General features: G+C 45.2%; 1 protein-coding gene across 1 annotated transcript; it reads left to right on the top strand.

The window, feature by feature from the left end:
* Positions 1 to 4,556: 4,556 nt before the first annotated feature.
* trim54 (tripartite motif containing 54) lies at positions 4,557 to 14,737 on the top strand. The gene is made up of 9 exons (XM_070987274.1): positions 4,557 to 4,846; positions 5,456 to 5,634; positions 7,494 to 7,674; positions 9,113 to 9,208; positions 9,430 to 9,663; positions 10,786 to 10,808; positions 12,376 to 12,500; positions 12,656 to 12,736; positions 14,661 to 14,737. Exons 1-8 carry the CDS (start codon positions 4,655 to 4,657, stop codon positions 12,721 to 12,723), a joined length of 1,098 nt encoding a protein of 365 aa, XP_070843375.1. The 5' UTR covers positions 4,557 to 4,654; the 3' UTR covers positions 12,724 to 12,736; positions 14,661 to 14,737.
* Positions 14,738 to 15,890: the final 1,153 nt, after the last annotated feature.

Raw genomic sequence — 15,890 nt, 5'->3', positions numbered from 1 at the left:
TCTGACGTGGGGGGATGGACACTGACGCTACGGTTTAATATGGTGAAGCCAAATCTGCATCGCAGGGTGATTAAACACTACTAAAGGAACAGTTTGACGCTGTGGGAAATGTGCTTATTCACTTCCTTCACCCTGTTCCTGGCTAAAAAACAGTCCAGCACATAGCCAACAGTAACAGCTCACAGCTTTTTTTGTTTTTTGTGTTATTTAAATGAGATATAACATGTTACCTGACAGGATTAACCTTCACACAGAGCCACGCTAGCTGTTTCCCCCTGTTTCCAGTCTCTGTGCTAAGCTAAGCTAAGCTAAGCGTCTGCTGGCTGTAGCTTCACACAGACTGAACAGACATGAGAGAAGTGTTGATATTCTCATCTGTCTCAGCAAAAACATGTTCCTTAAAATCTTATTTATTTGAGCTAAACTAAGCTCGTCAAAACAAACCTTTAAGGTCGTTTACTTGTTGATGTGCAGAGTTATTCTACTGTGGAGTATTTGTTGGTACATTTTTGCAGTTTTAAGCAAACTGTTCTCCCTCTGAGTGAACTTTGTTCTTCTTCTAACAATAAATAAAGGTCGTGGCGTGTGAAGGCTTCAAGTGCACCGTTGAACAGCGACACACACGCAGTTCAACTCGTCTCTCAGCTGCTAAATGTCCTCAGTATCACCGTTAACTGCAGTACGCTGAAGTCGACCTCCTCGTCGGACCAGCAGCCAAACTCTTTGTGTCATTTTGTGATTTACAAACCAGCTCAAACATCTTCATCGCTTTTCTTTGGCTTTGGTCGATCCTCAGAGGGACGATCCGCGAGCCCGAAGGTCGTCGCGTCATCGAGTTTTTAACCATCAGCAGCCAAAACCCGCCGTTTGAAAGTGTCCCGAAACATTTCAGGAATAATCATTTTTGTCTTTTTTCAGATCCTCTCAAATCAGATCAGTGAAGCGTAACGCGACGAGGCCGCGGAGCACGGAAAGAAGACATTATTTATTATTTTTGTAATTGTTGTAAATAACTCATAAAGCAGAAGAATAACAGACAGAACTCCTTATTGTTAACGGACGTTTTATGAATTAATGTCTCTTTTAACAGTGTACATACATTTTTATGATTTTTTTTATTTGTCACATAGAAATACCATCATTTGACTTAATAACAGTAGAGTTGGTGAGTTTTAAACGATGAGCGCAGACTCTAAAATCATTTCTGTGTCTGCTCTAAAACACTGGCTTAAATGCTCTCTGCTAACCTGTTAGCCTAATGCTCATGTATGCTAAGACAGTTAGCATGCAGCTAACATTCTTCCAGCGACAGATGGATAATTTTTTTCTGTGTTCCCGTTGCACTCAGTTGACCGGTGGGACAATCTACCCAATTTGCTGTATTTCTCTTGAGAGTGACACGAAGCATTAACGTGAACTTTAGAAGAACGCTACGAAGACGTTTCATCAGCGTAGACGAAGGTTTTTCTCACCGTCGTGGTTCCCTGTGGACGATCTGTACATGACTTACTATGAAATTCAACCAAATAAAAAATGGGGATTTTATAACTTCCTGTCTGTCGGTTTGTTTTGTATTTCCACGATATTAATAACATTTACTGTAAAGTATAATTCATATTTAACAAACCGTATAATTGTACTGCCATAAATCCAGCAGTGTGTTTACTGGGACTGTTTTCAGCGGCGGATGAATCCACATCTGGTGCTTTGGTGAGTGTTTGTGGCAGCAGGACAGTCGAGCTCTGTGACACAGAAGAAGAAGAAGATGAAGAGCAGGCTGTCGTTAGGAGGATCAGTTAATTGCTGAATATCTCACCTTTAAGCTGAACAGCCAATCAGAGCTGCTGCTCGTGAAGCCTTTGTGATGCACGATGACGAGCAGGAACAGTAGCCGGCGGTTCAGAGGCTTGAATATATCAGTGTGCTGGTATGTTTAGCTTACTCTGCAGCAGCCCCCCCCCACCCCTCCCAGCCTATAAATAGCCCAGTAATCCCATTAATAGCTTAGTCTGCTTAGCCGGCTCCATTCTGTTGATTAGCAAATAGCTGGTGTGTTCGGTCGCAGAGGAACCGACCTCAGTGCTGCGTCTCGCTTATCAGAGCGCTGACAAAGGTCAGAGGGCAGGAGGACAGGGTCTGCGGGGAGGACGGGTTTTGGAATTGATCACTGATTTGTGGCACGTTAGTCTGGTTTATTCATTCATTCATGAGCTCGTTTACTGGGGTTAGGCAGTTGATCCAGTTTGTTTGTTTCTTCTGCAAAAACATTTTCAGGTGCAAAGTTGAAAAACAAACATTAGTTTTTGGTGTTCTCAGAAGTTTGACAACAATCCACATTCAGACACTTCTCATTAAAAAACAGTCGTTTTTGGAGCTTTGCAGGTCAATGGATCTGATATCCAGAGACCAGGAAATATCACGTCATTAGTCTCCTGATGCAGCCAAACTCCTTTTTATTCTAAATGTATTAATTCTATTTTGTTGATATTTCTCACATTTAGCAGTTAAACCGTTTACATTCCACATAAACGGTTACGTCTTATAAGTTTTCTGTTTGGCTTCCACCTAAAAAACATTGCATGTAGACAAAAATTCCTCCTCTGATCCTTAAAATCCCCAAATTTCCCCCCAAAACACATCTGGTGATCACAGCGGGTCTGTGTTTTGGTGGTGCTGCACCTTCGACACACTTTCAGTAAATTCAGTCTCTCTTAATCCCACGAAGTTCAGAAGAAGTCTGGATGAGAACATCAGACGTCGTGTTCGCTTCAGAGAAATATTCTCGTTATGAATCTGGTTGAATGTTTTCTGGCTCTCCGTCTGTTTTATTGTCACGCTGCTTCTTCTGCCTCGATGACTCGAACACAGTTCACGTTTTATATTTAGCACGACCCAGCGGGTATTAAATATTAAAAAAGAGACGTATAGATTTCATGAATTGAGCCCTGATCTCTATTAATAACTAACTAATATATTCATGAGCCAGTGCTCTGATTGGCTGGCTGTAGTCTTGTATTATTGTCACTCTCTCCATTGACAGTCTGGAAAGCTGTTTGACATATAAAACATCTAATGTGCATGATACAAAACTGAGTGCCTCAACTGTTTCTCAAGTTGTTTTACTAACTTTAACCAAAGTGATTCAGTGTTATCGTCTGTATTTTGACTCAAACATTATGGTTTAATCCAGTTTTGATGTCCAGACTGAGTAACTTTAACAGGTTGTTTGCAGATGACGTCACGTCGCTCTCTTGTTGTGGCGCGAGCTGCAGATGGAGGGCAGGAAGTGATTTTCTGCACAGGAGGCTCTATAACACAAACTCAAAATGCTGTTTTGTGTTGTTTACGGTTGCTCAGATCGAACAAACCGAGAAACCACAAAGAGCTTTGATTGAGTGCCAAAAGTTGCAAAAGGTGAAAAATGCAAGAAATTGACCAAAAACGTCAGAAAAAATGTCCTGTTAACGGTCTGCGACCAGGAGTCAGATAATGGTGGAAATGGTGGATCATTAGCCATCGTGTTGAATCTGTGCTGATAGATTACGCTCAGTTCACCTAAACAGAGTTTACTTTGTTAGCTCTTTGAGAAAAGCCAGCGAGCTAATTCAGCAAATAAAGCAAATTTAAGTAAATACAACTCTGACTCCAAAACACTCCGTGACAGAATCAATCATCAATAATCAAACTGTTCACTGACAGCAGCTTCATGTGTTCATCTCTTCATCCTTCATGTGTTCACAAAGTGGTGAACTCGCTCCATCCTCTATGAGCGGCTGAGCCTTTCATACCCAGTCATGACCCTCTCACCTGTTACCAATCAGCCTGTTTACCTGTGAATGATCCAAACAGGTGTTTCTGGAGTTTCCACATCTTTCAGTCTGTGAAACGTGTCGCTGCATCAGATTCACAATAAGAGATGTTTAAATATATTGACTTTGAGCTGTTTGCAGGTCAGTTTGTGTCAGAGAGGATCAGCAGGAAGCATGGTTGAGTTAGCAGCTGTGGTTTTGACTTTGACTCATTTCAGAGACTAAAGGATTCACTAAACTAGCTAAACAATACAAAACCAGTATGTTACATCAGTTTCCATCAACAGCTCTGCTCTGGAAACTGTTGTGACAAACAAAGTCTAAGTTGAGAAATGGAGCGAGCTGTTTATGCCGAAGTGCTAATGGCCTCAAACATGGCGGCCAGAGGTTGCATTATGCCACCAGGATCCCCTCTGAGGTATCGGACTTCGTACAAACATTACGGTTTGAACCCGGTGCTGAGCACTGTCGCGATCCTGTGCCGCGCCCGGACTTTCCAGTGGTCTGGCTGTGGAACGCAGTTTAGACAGTAACCCAAGCCAGAACAAACTGAGGAGCTAAAAATATCAACAGTCAACAGTGTGGGGCTGAGACAGGGGCATGGGGGGGTCTTTACATGGGGGTAGGACAAGCTGGCAGAGGGCTAAAGGGATGGACAGCTGGGGAAGGAGAGTTTGGAAGAGCTAGAACAGAAGACGGAGAAAATACAGCAGCAGCGACAGTTTCTGAAGGCAGAGAAAGTCCAGACTGATGAATCGGATGTTGGATTCCAGAAGAAGTCGTTAGAATATCCTCCAGCTTCTTGTCGGTCGACTTTGACCTTTCACTCGCCGCCTCTGGAGGTGATGAACTTTACTCTGGGCTTCGAGCCTCCATCGGCAGGCAGTTCTGGGCCCGGTGCCGGCAGAGGAGTCGTCATGGAGAACCTGGAGAAGCAGCTGATCTGCCCGGTGTGCCTGGAGATCTTCTCCAAACCCGTGGTCATCCTGCCCTGCCAGCACAACCTGTGCCGCAAGTGCGCCAACGACATCTTCCAGGTGAGGCGGCTTCACGGGTTGTTCGTTTGACCATTTTCATGCCAGCTAATTTCTGGAAACTTCTCAGTTTTTGCCACAAGTGCTCCAAACTGTTGATTCTGTCAGAATACGGCTAAAAACACACCACGAGAAACAAAAGGGACCGTCTGTCCTCTGCACTCCTGGCTTTTTCTTGGACGGGCTGCGAAGACGTAAACTAAAGATCTGTTTGACTTCAGTTTGTCGTTCAGGTGATTCTATTCTAACGTCGCCGTGTGCAAATGTCTGCATGTGAGCGGTAGTAATGCAACATCAACACGTTGACACACATCGAAGTGAAGCAACCAACTGTCACGAAACGTCGCCTCACGCTGGGATTAGACGACAAATATCAGCTGTCAGCAGCTGTAAACATGGCGTGAAGTAATGATGCTGAGGCCGTCAGGTGAAACGACCTTAAATAATCCACGTCCAACATGCGACCTGAAAAGAAAAGAAGATGGCGGCCGTGTCTTTGTCCATCGTTGGACTCTTTTAGGTTTCTGTGAGCGTAACTGTGAAAGTCTTTTCCTTCTTTGGTTGTCACACCTGAACAGACTCATGTTGAACCTTTCCTCTGTCTCTATCCAGTCAGCTAACCCTCTGTGGCAGCCCCGCGGCTCCTCCAGCATGGCGCTCAGCGGCAGTCGCTTCCGCTGTCCGGCGTGCCGTCATGAGGTGGTCCTGGACCGCCACGGAGTCTTCGGCCTGCAGAGGAACCTGCTGGTGGAGAACATCATCGACCTCTACAGACGGCAGGAGTCGTCCAGGTGGGTGTGTTTGTGAGGCCTGACTACACACTTACCTGTGGGGGCTTCCTGTCATTGTAGGACAATGTCAGGTCCCCGTGAGGGTTAAGGCTCGGTTTAGAGTCAGAGGGGGGTGTCGGTTAAGAAAACATTAAGAAAAAGGAGCAACACTTAACTTAAATCCCCTCATTTAGGATTTCTAACAAACTTGAATCAGTGGTTTCTTACACAGTATGATGTAGTTGTGAGGTTCACCAGGAAAAGCCGTTATATAGAATCTGAGCTCAGTCTGCACGTTGTTGTAATATGAGTGACCACCAATAGGGGGCAGTATTGTTTTCCCTTACTGTCCACAGGCTCCTGACTGCAGCCTTTCTTTGAGGGTCATGCAGAGTTGGGAGCAGACAGCAGTTTAACATTTTGAGGCTGATATAAAAGTCACAGCAGTCAATACGTCAAACTGACGCTAAAATGATGTTTACAGCAGTTTTAAAGGCAGAAAACAGCAGGAAGGGTTATTTTCTTTTTAAATTCACGGTCGTTTGCCTTTAAGTGATGACACGCTGATTATTTTCTCCTCAGTTTTCCCTCATTTGTCTTCACTATGACAGATTTTTGGCCGGTTCTGTGTACATGCTGTTTTGGTTCTAGACTTAATGTGTGTGCGTGAAAAACAGGTGAAGAGCATCAGAGAAAGGTTTCTGTATCATCATCATCATCATCATCATCATCACCATAAGGGTAACGACTGATGCTCTCACTCTGCTTGAAAAAAGTCGTGTTTTTGTGTTTCTAAAACGCAGAATTTCAGCTCAGATCTTCTGAATCGGAGCATCTTCTGCCTGCAGGGAGCTGCAGAGATTCAGGACGGTTGTAGTTTCACTTGCTTTGTGAACCTTTTTCATAATTAATACCTTCAGCAATGCAGCAATGCAACAATGCAACACGGCCGAGCAAATCAGGCCGATGATACGCAACACTTTAATTACTGGCCTGCATGAGGTCACAGCTTTGTTAATTTGGCCCTGAAATATCAACCTGTTTTAAAACATGTTGTGTGAAGTTCACTGCGACTGACGGATCTGCATACGAGCCTCTTCATGTGCACTTACTACGACTGCACGGTGATATTTAAGTCGTCCTCGGTGTAGATTTGTCACTTTGCTCTAAAATAGAAGCCGAGTGAGTCACCGGTGAAGAAGAGACATGCTGGCATTCATTAGAGACAGAAGGACAGGACTCCCCTCATTATCTGTGTGGGCTAAAATAGACGTGATTGTTCACTGAGAGGTTCACAAATGTTTTGTAACTTGTAGTGTCTCATCATTTTTTGATGTGTGGAAACATTTCTCATTACTTAATCATCATTTCTGTCAGAGACACCTACGTCAGAGCACAAAGGACCGTTTATTGCATAAATGTTTGCTTCCGTTAAATAAGCCTGTTGTTAAGTAGGACGCTCCACAGTCTGCACCGAGACCACACCTGTCCCAGCGGCCTCCGTGTGAGGCCTGAAGGGAAACCCTGGTGGGACTGTGGTGCGTTCGTGTGTGGGATAATTGAGCGTTTGGCACTGGATCGATCACACGCTGTGATCATAGTGACGAATCACACCGAAGCATACATTCATTATCCCCTTTGGATGAATACAGTGGGCAGCTGACTGAGTTACTGGGAGCAGTGACACCAAGGTGGCAAAAAAACAACCAGTCAGTCAAACTGTGCAGTTCTTCCATCATCCACTGACGTCTGCTTACGTCAGCGGCAGCAGACGTAAACCCAGCTGGGCTAGCTGCATCGACGAGCCTGAAAGAAAACAAAAAGCTGTTCACGAACCTTTGATGATCCGTTCACACTTCGTGTATTTACACCACGTCCAGGCTTGTGGACGTGAAGCGGGAGCAGCAGCAGCAGCGGCTGATGTGTGAAGACCACGAAGACGAGAAGATCAACATCTACTGTCTGTCCTGCCAGACGCCGACCTGCTCCATGTGCAAAGTGTTCGGAAAACACAAAGACTGCGACGTCGCCCCGCTCAGCGCCGTCTACGTGAGACAGAAGGTAAAGAGCCAAAGCCGTCAGCTTCATCGAGGTTTATTTCATTTAACTTTCCTTCATTCTGCTGCGTTCCATTTCACTTCACTGCCCTCTGCGTAACTCAGTCAACTTCACTCTCTGGTCATCTTCACTTCATTTGACTTCACTGTAGTTCACTTCACCAGCTTCTCTTCATGCCGTCCACTCCCACATAACTCAGTGGACTTTGTTCTCTACTCACCTTGGCTGTCTCCCACTTCATTTAGCTTCACTCCACCTCACTTCCCTTCACTTCAGTCCACTTCCCTCCACCGTCAGGCAGAGCAGGCGGGTTTCTGGGCAGCAGACACTGAGCTGAAGCTGAAGCTTGTTTAAAGGTCAAAGGAGCCTCACAGACAGTGCGGGGGTCTAAACTGAGTACATTTGTCCATGAGCCACACAAACACAGAGTATTCAAACACTGTGCAGCCACTGAAACCAGGACGCACCTACACGCACCTGGAGGAGGTATTAACACCTTTTACTGAAGTAGAAACACCACAATTTGTGAATACTCCTGCATTCAAATCTTACTTCAGCAAAAGTATGTGAAGTATTGTCAAGAAAATCTACTGAAAGTATAAAGTAAAAGTACTCACATGCAGCCAAAATGTTACGTTGTCAAATATCATACTATTAGATTACTATTGATGCAGTAATTGTATTTCAAATTGAAGTTGGCTGCAGTAGTGGAGTACTGTAGATATGTAAAACCCTGAGGTATTTGTACTTGTACTCCCCATTAGAGGGAAATACTGCAGTTACTGTGATACCAGACGTTGTGTTTAATGCAGAACCTGCACATCAAACATATCAAACACATCTGCTGAGACAAAGTCACAGAGACGCGGCGCGGCAGCTGCGTTGTCATGCAGATGGCGCCGGCGGCGCCCGGCGTGTTATTGAGCAGTTGGCTTTGTTGACATTTCAGCGGCGGCCTCTCCATCGCTCACTCCGCCTCTGATTCACTCATCTGAAATTCAGATGAGCTCGAGGAAAGTTGTTGATCCTCCATCTTCACCCTAAAGGTTAACCCGAAAGACGAAAGCGGCTGATTTAATCCGGCCGCCGAGAACATTTGTTAGACGAATAACACTTTAAACGACACTCAAACTGCACAGACGCTGCAACAGCCTCCAACAATGTGCATGATGTCACATGGCGCCCGGAGCAGATGCACGCCGGTGACTCATGGTGTTGTGCTTCGGGTGGTGACGAGCTCACTAACGAGAGAGCAGAGCCAACGCCGCTCACAGACACTTCATCTGGCTCTGCACAGACGCCAACGCTGATTGGTGCATTTACCACCGCTAACTAACTTCAACCATCCATCATGCTTCTGTAGCGCCACCTGTAGGTCAGTTGACATGTGCACACCTCGAGCTCAGAGGACTGACGTCAGCCATGTTGTGCGTGTTTGCAGGCCGAGCTGAGCGACGGCATCGCCCTGCTGGTCGCCAGCAACGACCACATCCAGGCGGTCATCTCTCAGATGGAACAAGTGTGCCACATCACGGAGGTCTCACACACGCACGCACGCACGCACGCACACACACACACACACACACACACACACACACATGCACGCACGCACGCACACACACACACACACACACACACACACAAACACGGCGGCATATGATGTTATATTATTTGATATCAGAGAGCTCGCTCACCTCACAGGCCTGTAGGTGAGTGAGTCACATGACACATCCCACCTTCCCTGACCTCTGACCTCAGGAGAACGGGAAGCGGCAGCGGGAGCAGCTGGCTCACCAGTTCGACGTCCTGGTGGCCATCTTGGAGGAGCGGAAGCAGGAGCTGGTGGGGCTGATCAGCAAACAGCAGGACGACAAGCTGAAGCGCGTTCGAGCCCTGATCCGTCGGCGCAGCGACGAGCTGGAGGCCGCCGTGACGCTGGTGGAGTCGGCCATTCAGACGATGGAGGAGCCGCACATGCCGCTGTTTATACAGGTGAGACAGGTAGATCAGCGCTGAACACTGAACTGTGTGAGGGTTTGTCTTTCTGTTCCACCAGCAGAAGCACGTTTACAGCCGCAGTGACAAACTTTACCTTCAACACCTGCTTCATGGAGGTGACCATTAAAGTGCCCGGCTCACCTGTTGGCCTCGTTGCTTGGCGTCACAGAGCGGTGATGAAACAAGGCAAACGTTCAGCTGGAACTGATGAACTTTGAAGAGTTTGCTCGAAGTTTTGAACGAAGCGTCTTTGAACTTTCTGACTCTTTCTGAAGCTGCATTACGTCCCACCTGACGCACAGGAAACACACAGAAGAAGAGAAGACGCTCAACAAACAGTCTTAATGGGACTTCTGGCTTTATTGAAAGTGTCAGTCAGGCGTCACATGTTGGTTTTTGTGCCAATATTATGAGTAAAATAGTCAATTAATTACTAAATCTCACTAAATGACTGTAATATTTACACCCTGATTCAAGCTCCTCGTCCTGATTCCAGAAAACTCGTTTTACTGTTTTGTGACATTTAATAAACCAAACAATTGAGGGAAAAATCGTCATTAATCGCAGCCTTAATTTGCATTTTCAGGAAACCAAAGTTACTTGTTCTTTAAAAACAAGATTTCAACATGTTTGTTTTAGTGAAATGTGCTAAAAGTTAGTTCAACATGGCGGCAGATGGTCCGACCTCAGTCGCCTGAAGAGACAAATAGGATGTTAGCAAGTTCAGCGTCGTTAGCGCTGATGCGACATGTCTGCATCAGTCCTGTGAGGAGTGTGTGTGTGAGTGTGTGTGTGTGTGTGTGTGTGTGTGTGTGTGTGTGTGTGTGTGTGTGTGTGTGTGTGTGTGTGTGTGTGTGTGTGTGTGCGAGCCTCAGGTGTCGCTGTTTCATGCTCGTCTTCTGCCAAAGCAGCTGCTGGAGCAGACAGAGTGAGTGGAAGCAGGTCGTAAACACGGCGAGGCCGATCTGGCAGCGTTCCTTCAAATCATGTTTTACTCTGCACGCCGACGTCTGTGACAGACACGTCTGACAGATGTCTCTGGCACAGAGAAGTGAAGCACAATGGGATTAATTCGGTCTCTTTCCTCCTCTCTGTCTGTCCTCTTCACTCTCACAGAGCGCCGACGTCCTTCTGGAGAAGTAAGTCGAGCGTTTGTGCTGAAGCTCGGACTCTGAGCTAACGACGCTAACGGACTGACTCTAACAACTCTGTGCTTTGTTTGCTTTGTGCGCTTTGTGCTTTGATTTCATAACAATCTAAAGTACAATGCATTTTCACACAGCATGTTAAACTACTGAAGAGTCGATGAAGTCGTTAAAATTAGCTCCACGTCAGCCGACCACAACATTAAAAGGTCACACGAGTTCTTCTGTTCAACTGTCAGGAAGTGAAATTCTTCTCTAATTTACAAAACTAGACGTCTCGATTTGAAGAAAAGCTTCCACTGAGGTCAATCACAGCTGATTATTTCGTGATCATCAGGTTCATAAAATATGTTTTTATGATCTTGAGGAGGTCAAATTATCATTTAATACACAAGAGCAAAAAAACATGCATGTCATTTTCTGCTTTCCTGTCCAGTGAATCATCTTGAGACCGCTCAGATTCACCTTGCAGACCCTTTTAGGGGCCCTGAACCTCAGTTTGGGAACCGTGGATTTGTACGTTTCCTGACTTAAACGAACTGTGAGATCAATACAGTCTGATCCTCTCTGCACTGAACACTGAATTCATGTTCAGCATGGATATTAATATGAGTTAAACTCCAAAAACGCTGGCTCCTACATTTCCCATAATGCAATATTAAGATGTCCTCATCTGACCATCACTTAACACCACAGAGCAGGCTGAAACCTGCTGGACTGATTTCATGTTGGGACTAAATGAAGTTCAAAGGTTTTGAGGCCACTCGAGCAAACGTTTTAATTTAAATAATAGATTTAAATCTGTCGTTTCCTCTGAGCTGAAGACTCTCAAACAAGAGCCTTCAGAGTGAAGTTTATGGATCAGCGCCGGCTCCTCTGAGCAGCTCTGACTCACACCTTTAGTCATTTCGTTTACATTATGCAGCAGACGATCAACCAGCTGCCGGAGATCCAAACAGCAAACTGAAGGCTGCCGTCAGCGATGGGCCTCGGGAGGCTCAGACCCGAGCGTCTGTGGAGGGACGGAGTCGATGCTGGCCTTCGATTTAAAGCCGGCAGCCTCATTAAATACGTACTGTGGAAGTGTTCAATACTGCAAAGGCTGCGGGTTAAAGTTAAACCACACGAAGGCGATATCTGACTCTGAGCTGTTCCTGTTTTTGTCCAACATTTAAGTTTTTATTTGCTTATTTAAAGGGTCAGTTTTCAAAAAATCCACTTTCTGTTTGTGCGAATGTTGCTTCAAACTGTCCTCTGGTTTATGATAGACAGACGAATCTGGATCAGGATCTGCTTTTACAAATTTGGATTGTGTGTGTTTGTTATGTATTCCTTACATTGTGGGGACATACATCTGTTTGCGCTGTCACATTGTAGGGACTCACCATCCTTATGAGGACCAAACGCAGGACACATGATGTAAATCATTAAATTTAAGGGTGAAGACTGGGGTTGAGGTAAATCTCCAAGAAATAAATGTAAGTCTATGTAATGTCTTCATAAATGTATGTGTGTGTGTGTGTGTGTGTATGTGTGTGTGTGTGTGTGTGTGTGTGTGCAGGATGGCAGCCACAGACAGGGCGTCTCACCTGAGGCGTCCACAGCTCGGTTATGAGAGTTTGAGCCACCTGGTCGTGGACACGGACGAGCTCGCCGTCATGCTCATGAACATGGACTTCTGCTCCGGTACGAGTGTTTTCATTGGTCGACAACACACCAATCAGCTGCTCCTCAGGTGTCACACAAACACTGGATTTAAGCTCTGTTTACTGTCTAAATAAAAGTGTGTGTGTGTGTGTGTGTGTGTGTGTGTGTGTGTGTGTGTGTGTGTGTGTGTTCAGGTGAGGGAGATGATGCTGAAGAAGATCCTGAGGAAGCCGAAGAGTCAGACCTCTGCTCCAGATATTGAGACCAAATCTGAGGTATCTGCAGTTTTTGACAGGATGAATTCATATCCTGAGACGCCGACAGAAGACGTCTGTTTGAGTTCTGAACCCCGTCGACCTTTACTGACCAATCGATCGGGGTTTTGCTTCGCCGAGGCTTTGTGGCGTGTTTGATTGTGGTTTAGGAAGTGTCAGACGCCTCTCATTAGTGATTCAGCTTCCAGGGCTGGAGGTGAGGCGGCGCGTCCCTGCGGCCTCGTCTCCTGTCCTCACAGCCCGAAAGCCTCACCGATAATGTTTAGTTTGAGGAGCGAATGAACAGTTACGACATTAGATTCCAGTTGATAGTCTGAATCTCAGATCTGTCGTCGCTGTTCTGGGTGAAAGTCGAAGCTAGAATTGTGGCCAAAATAAAAATGTTAAAATCTCACTTACTGGCTTGGAGATTTCAAGCGCACCTCATGGTCTTCATTAGCAGACGGAGTTTTCATGGAGGCCGCTCACGTCAGACAGACTCTAAACACAAACAGAGGTTTCAAGAAGTTAAAATCAATTTCGAGGAGCCCTTTGTGTTGTATTCTTGCATTTTTCACCCTTATGAACGACAACTTTTGGTACTCAGTAAAAGCTGCTCGTGGTTTCTTGGTTCGATTGATCAGAGCGACCGTAAATGATGCAAAACATCTGCGTTTAGAGCTTGTGTTATTCTGCTTCCTATGCAGAAAATCACTTCCTGCCCTCCATCTGCAGCTCACGCCACAACAAAAGAGCGATGTGACATCATCTGCAAACAACCTGTTACAATTTTGACGAGTTACAATTCAGATTAATGGCAAACAATTCAGATATCTCCAGTAAAAATGTTAATTATTGATATAAACAGTTAAATAAATGGATTTCTAGAGTTCTGCAACGATTGCTTGATTAACTGTTTTGATAATTGATTAATCGTTTCAGTCATTTTTTAAGCAAAAATGTCAAAAAATTTGCAGCTTCTTAAATGTGAGAAATTGCTGTTTGCTGTTGGTTGGACGAAAGAAGCAGTTTGAAGAGGTCAGAGTACTAATTGCAAAAAAAAATCAGCAGATTAATCAATAATGGAAATTGTTTTACCACTTGCCATAGCCTGACACTGTACCACAATAACCAACTCATCCAGTGATTTATCTTCTTCACACACCACTGGCTCAGCTCCAAATGACAAAATTAGCCACTAGCTGGTGAACATGGTGGAGCATCTAATGCTAAAGAGCCAGAAGTTTCCCTTTGGAGCTGGTGGAGACCAAAAACGGAGCTAAAAAGAGGGAATATTGGACTTAAATTCATCATGATGCCAGAAACACGACTACAGATGGATGCTAATGTTGTGTTTGTAATTTGTCTCTGCTGCCCCCAAGTGTTCAAAAATAATAGTTCTTGCATGTTTAAGTAGATGTCAGAACATGTTAGATTCTGCATAACAACAGTAAAATAGCAGAACATTGGAGCTTTACTTGTAATGTGTGTGTTTCTCTGAATGTGCTGCAGACACACTCATCTCTGAAGCTGCAGAAAAAGCACTCGAAGTGAAGCCGTGCAAATGTGTCAGAGCCTGTTTGTGGATGTTCTTGTTGCTCTGCTGATTAACTGTAATATTTGGACATGTGCACAGTCTGAAGTCAGCAGCAGCAGCAGCTCGCTGTGTATCGTACAGAGGGGATGTGTGAAATCATCTCTAACCAGACCGCTTACATAAAGAGAGCTGCAGAGGGCGAAGGATTCCCCTCGTCCTCTCAGGAAGGGGACAGCATCAGTGTGTCCATGCTGACTCAGTCAAAGGCAACAGCAGCATCCTCCTCCGTGCTGCGTTTGCGCGGCGTGGGAACGCGAGGCCGAGCAGCTGGAGAGTCGCTGGTGGTTGTTCAGGCGTGGGATGAAGACACTGATCTCATGATACTTCGTCTTTTGTTCTTTACTCGAGGTCCCTGCTGCAGTCCGGAGGAAACCTGAAACAGAGGCGGAAACAGAGGTTTACCATAATCCCCTGGAAGAAATCCACGGCGACAAATTCAGCCGCGAATCACCAAAGACAACGTGGGGAAAATAACAGCATAAATGATTCAAATCGTACCTTCATATACATTATCCATCTGTGCTTCCTCCTGCAGCAGCCCCGGTGCACCAACACTGACTTGGCTGGATTTTTGCCTCCCACATTGTTGCCATTGTTCAGTGAAAAGCCGACGTATTGTGTGTAAATATATCTCTCCACGTAAAGCTCGCTGGACACGTATGCAGTGGATTCAGCACTGCGTTGTGTTGTGGGAGGAAAGTAGAAAGATTTTGTTCATGTGTGTCTTTTTCTGCAGGATTTAAAGCCCCTCCGCAGCTTCCTGTCACAATACCTTTTACAGGCTTCCGTAGAAGACTACAGTTTCTGCATATTGTCAGTTTTATAAATCTTTTCACATGTTGTGTGAATTTAAAAAAACAACGTGAGGATTACAGTCAGTAACACAGAATCTCTGAGCGTTGACTCATTTTTCACATTATTTTGTCAATTCATGCAGCAAACTGTGTGCTGAACAGCTGAATCGTGTGTTTTAATGCAGAATGAGCAGGATGTAAACCTGAAGGAGTGGGCAGATAAGCTCATTACTGTCCGCAGGACTGTAGCATGTATGACCAGGAAATAAACCGATCCATACTGCCTCCTCTACAGCTGAGTGTTGGTTCAGGTTAGCTGTCTAACACTGTTTGCTTAAAGGAAAAGGTTTTCTATTCCTCTGACTGTCAACAATCCCATAAAAAAATCATCCTCCAAAAACTGTTAACAACACAGCAATGAGCAATGATCCTATAAATACCCACTACAGCACCAAATGTGTATTAATCCATGGCTGAAAATAGTCCCCAACAAATGCACCATTTACTCCCCCTTGAGTCACGCTGGGATGTTTGTCGGTCCATCCACCACTTTGCTCCAGACTGAAATATCTGAGCGACTATTGGATGGATCACCATGAAATTTGGTTCAAATGTTCACGTCCCCTTCAGGATGAATTCTTAAATCTTTGGTGATTCCTTCAGACGTTCCCATCTGCCTCAGATTTCCTACTAAATACCAAATGTTAGCATGCTAAAATGCTAAACTATGATGGCAAACATGACACCAGCTAAACATCATGTTAGCATGTTGGTGTTGGTATTT

The sequence above is a fragment of the Chaetodon trifascialis genome, chromosome 19, assembly GCF_039877785.1.
Source record: "Chaetodon trifascialis isolate fChaTrf1 chromosome 19, fChaTrf1.hap1, whole genome shotgun sequence".
In the NCBI taxonomy this organism is placed as follows: Eukaryota; Metazoa; Chordata; class Actinopteri; order Chaetodontiformes; family Chaetodontidae; genus Chaetodon; species Chaetodon trifascialis.
Note: the sequence above shows the minus strand (reverse complement) of the source record. Positions and strands in the feature narration are given on the sequence as shown.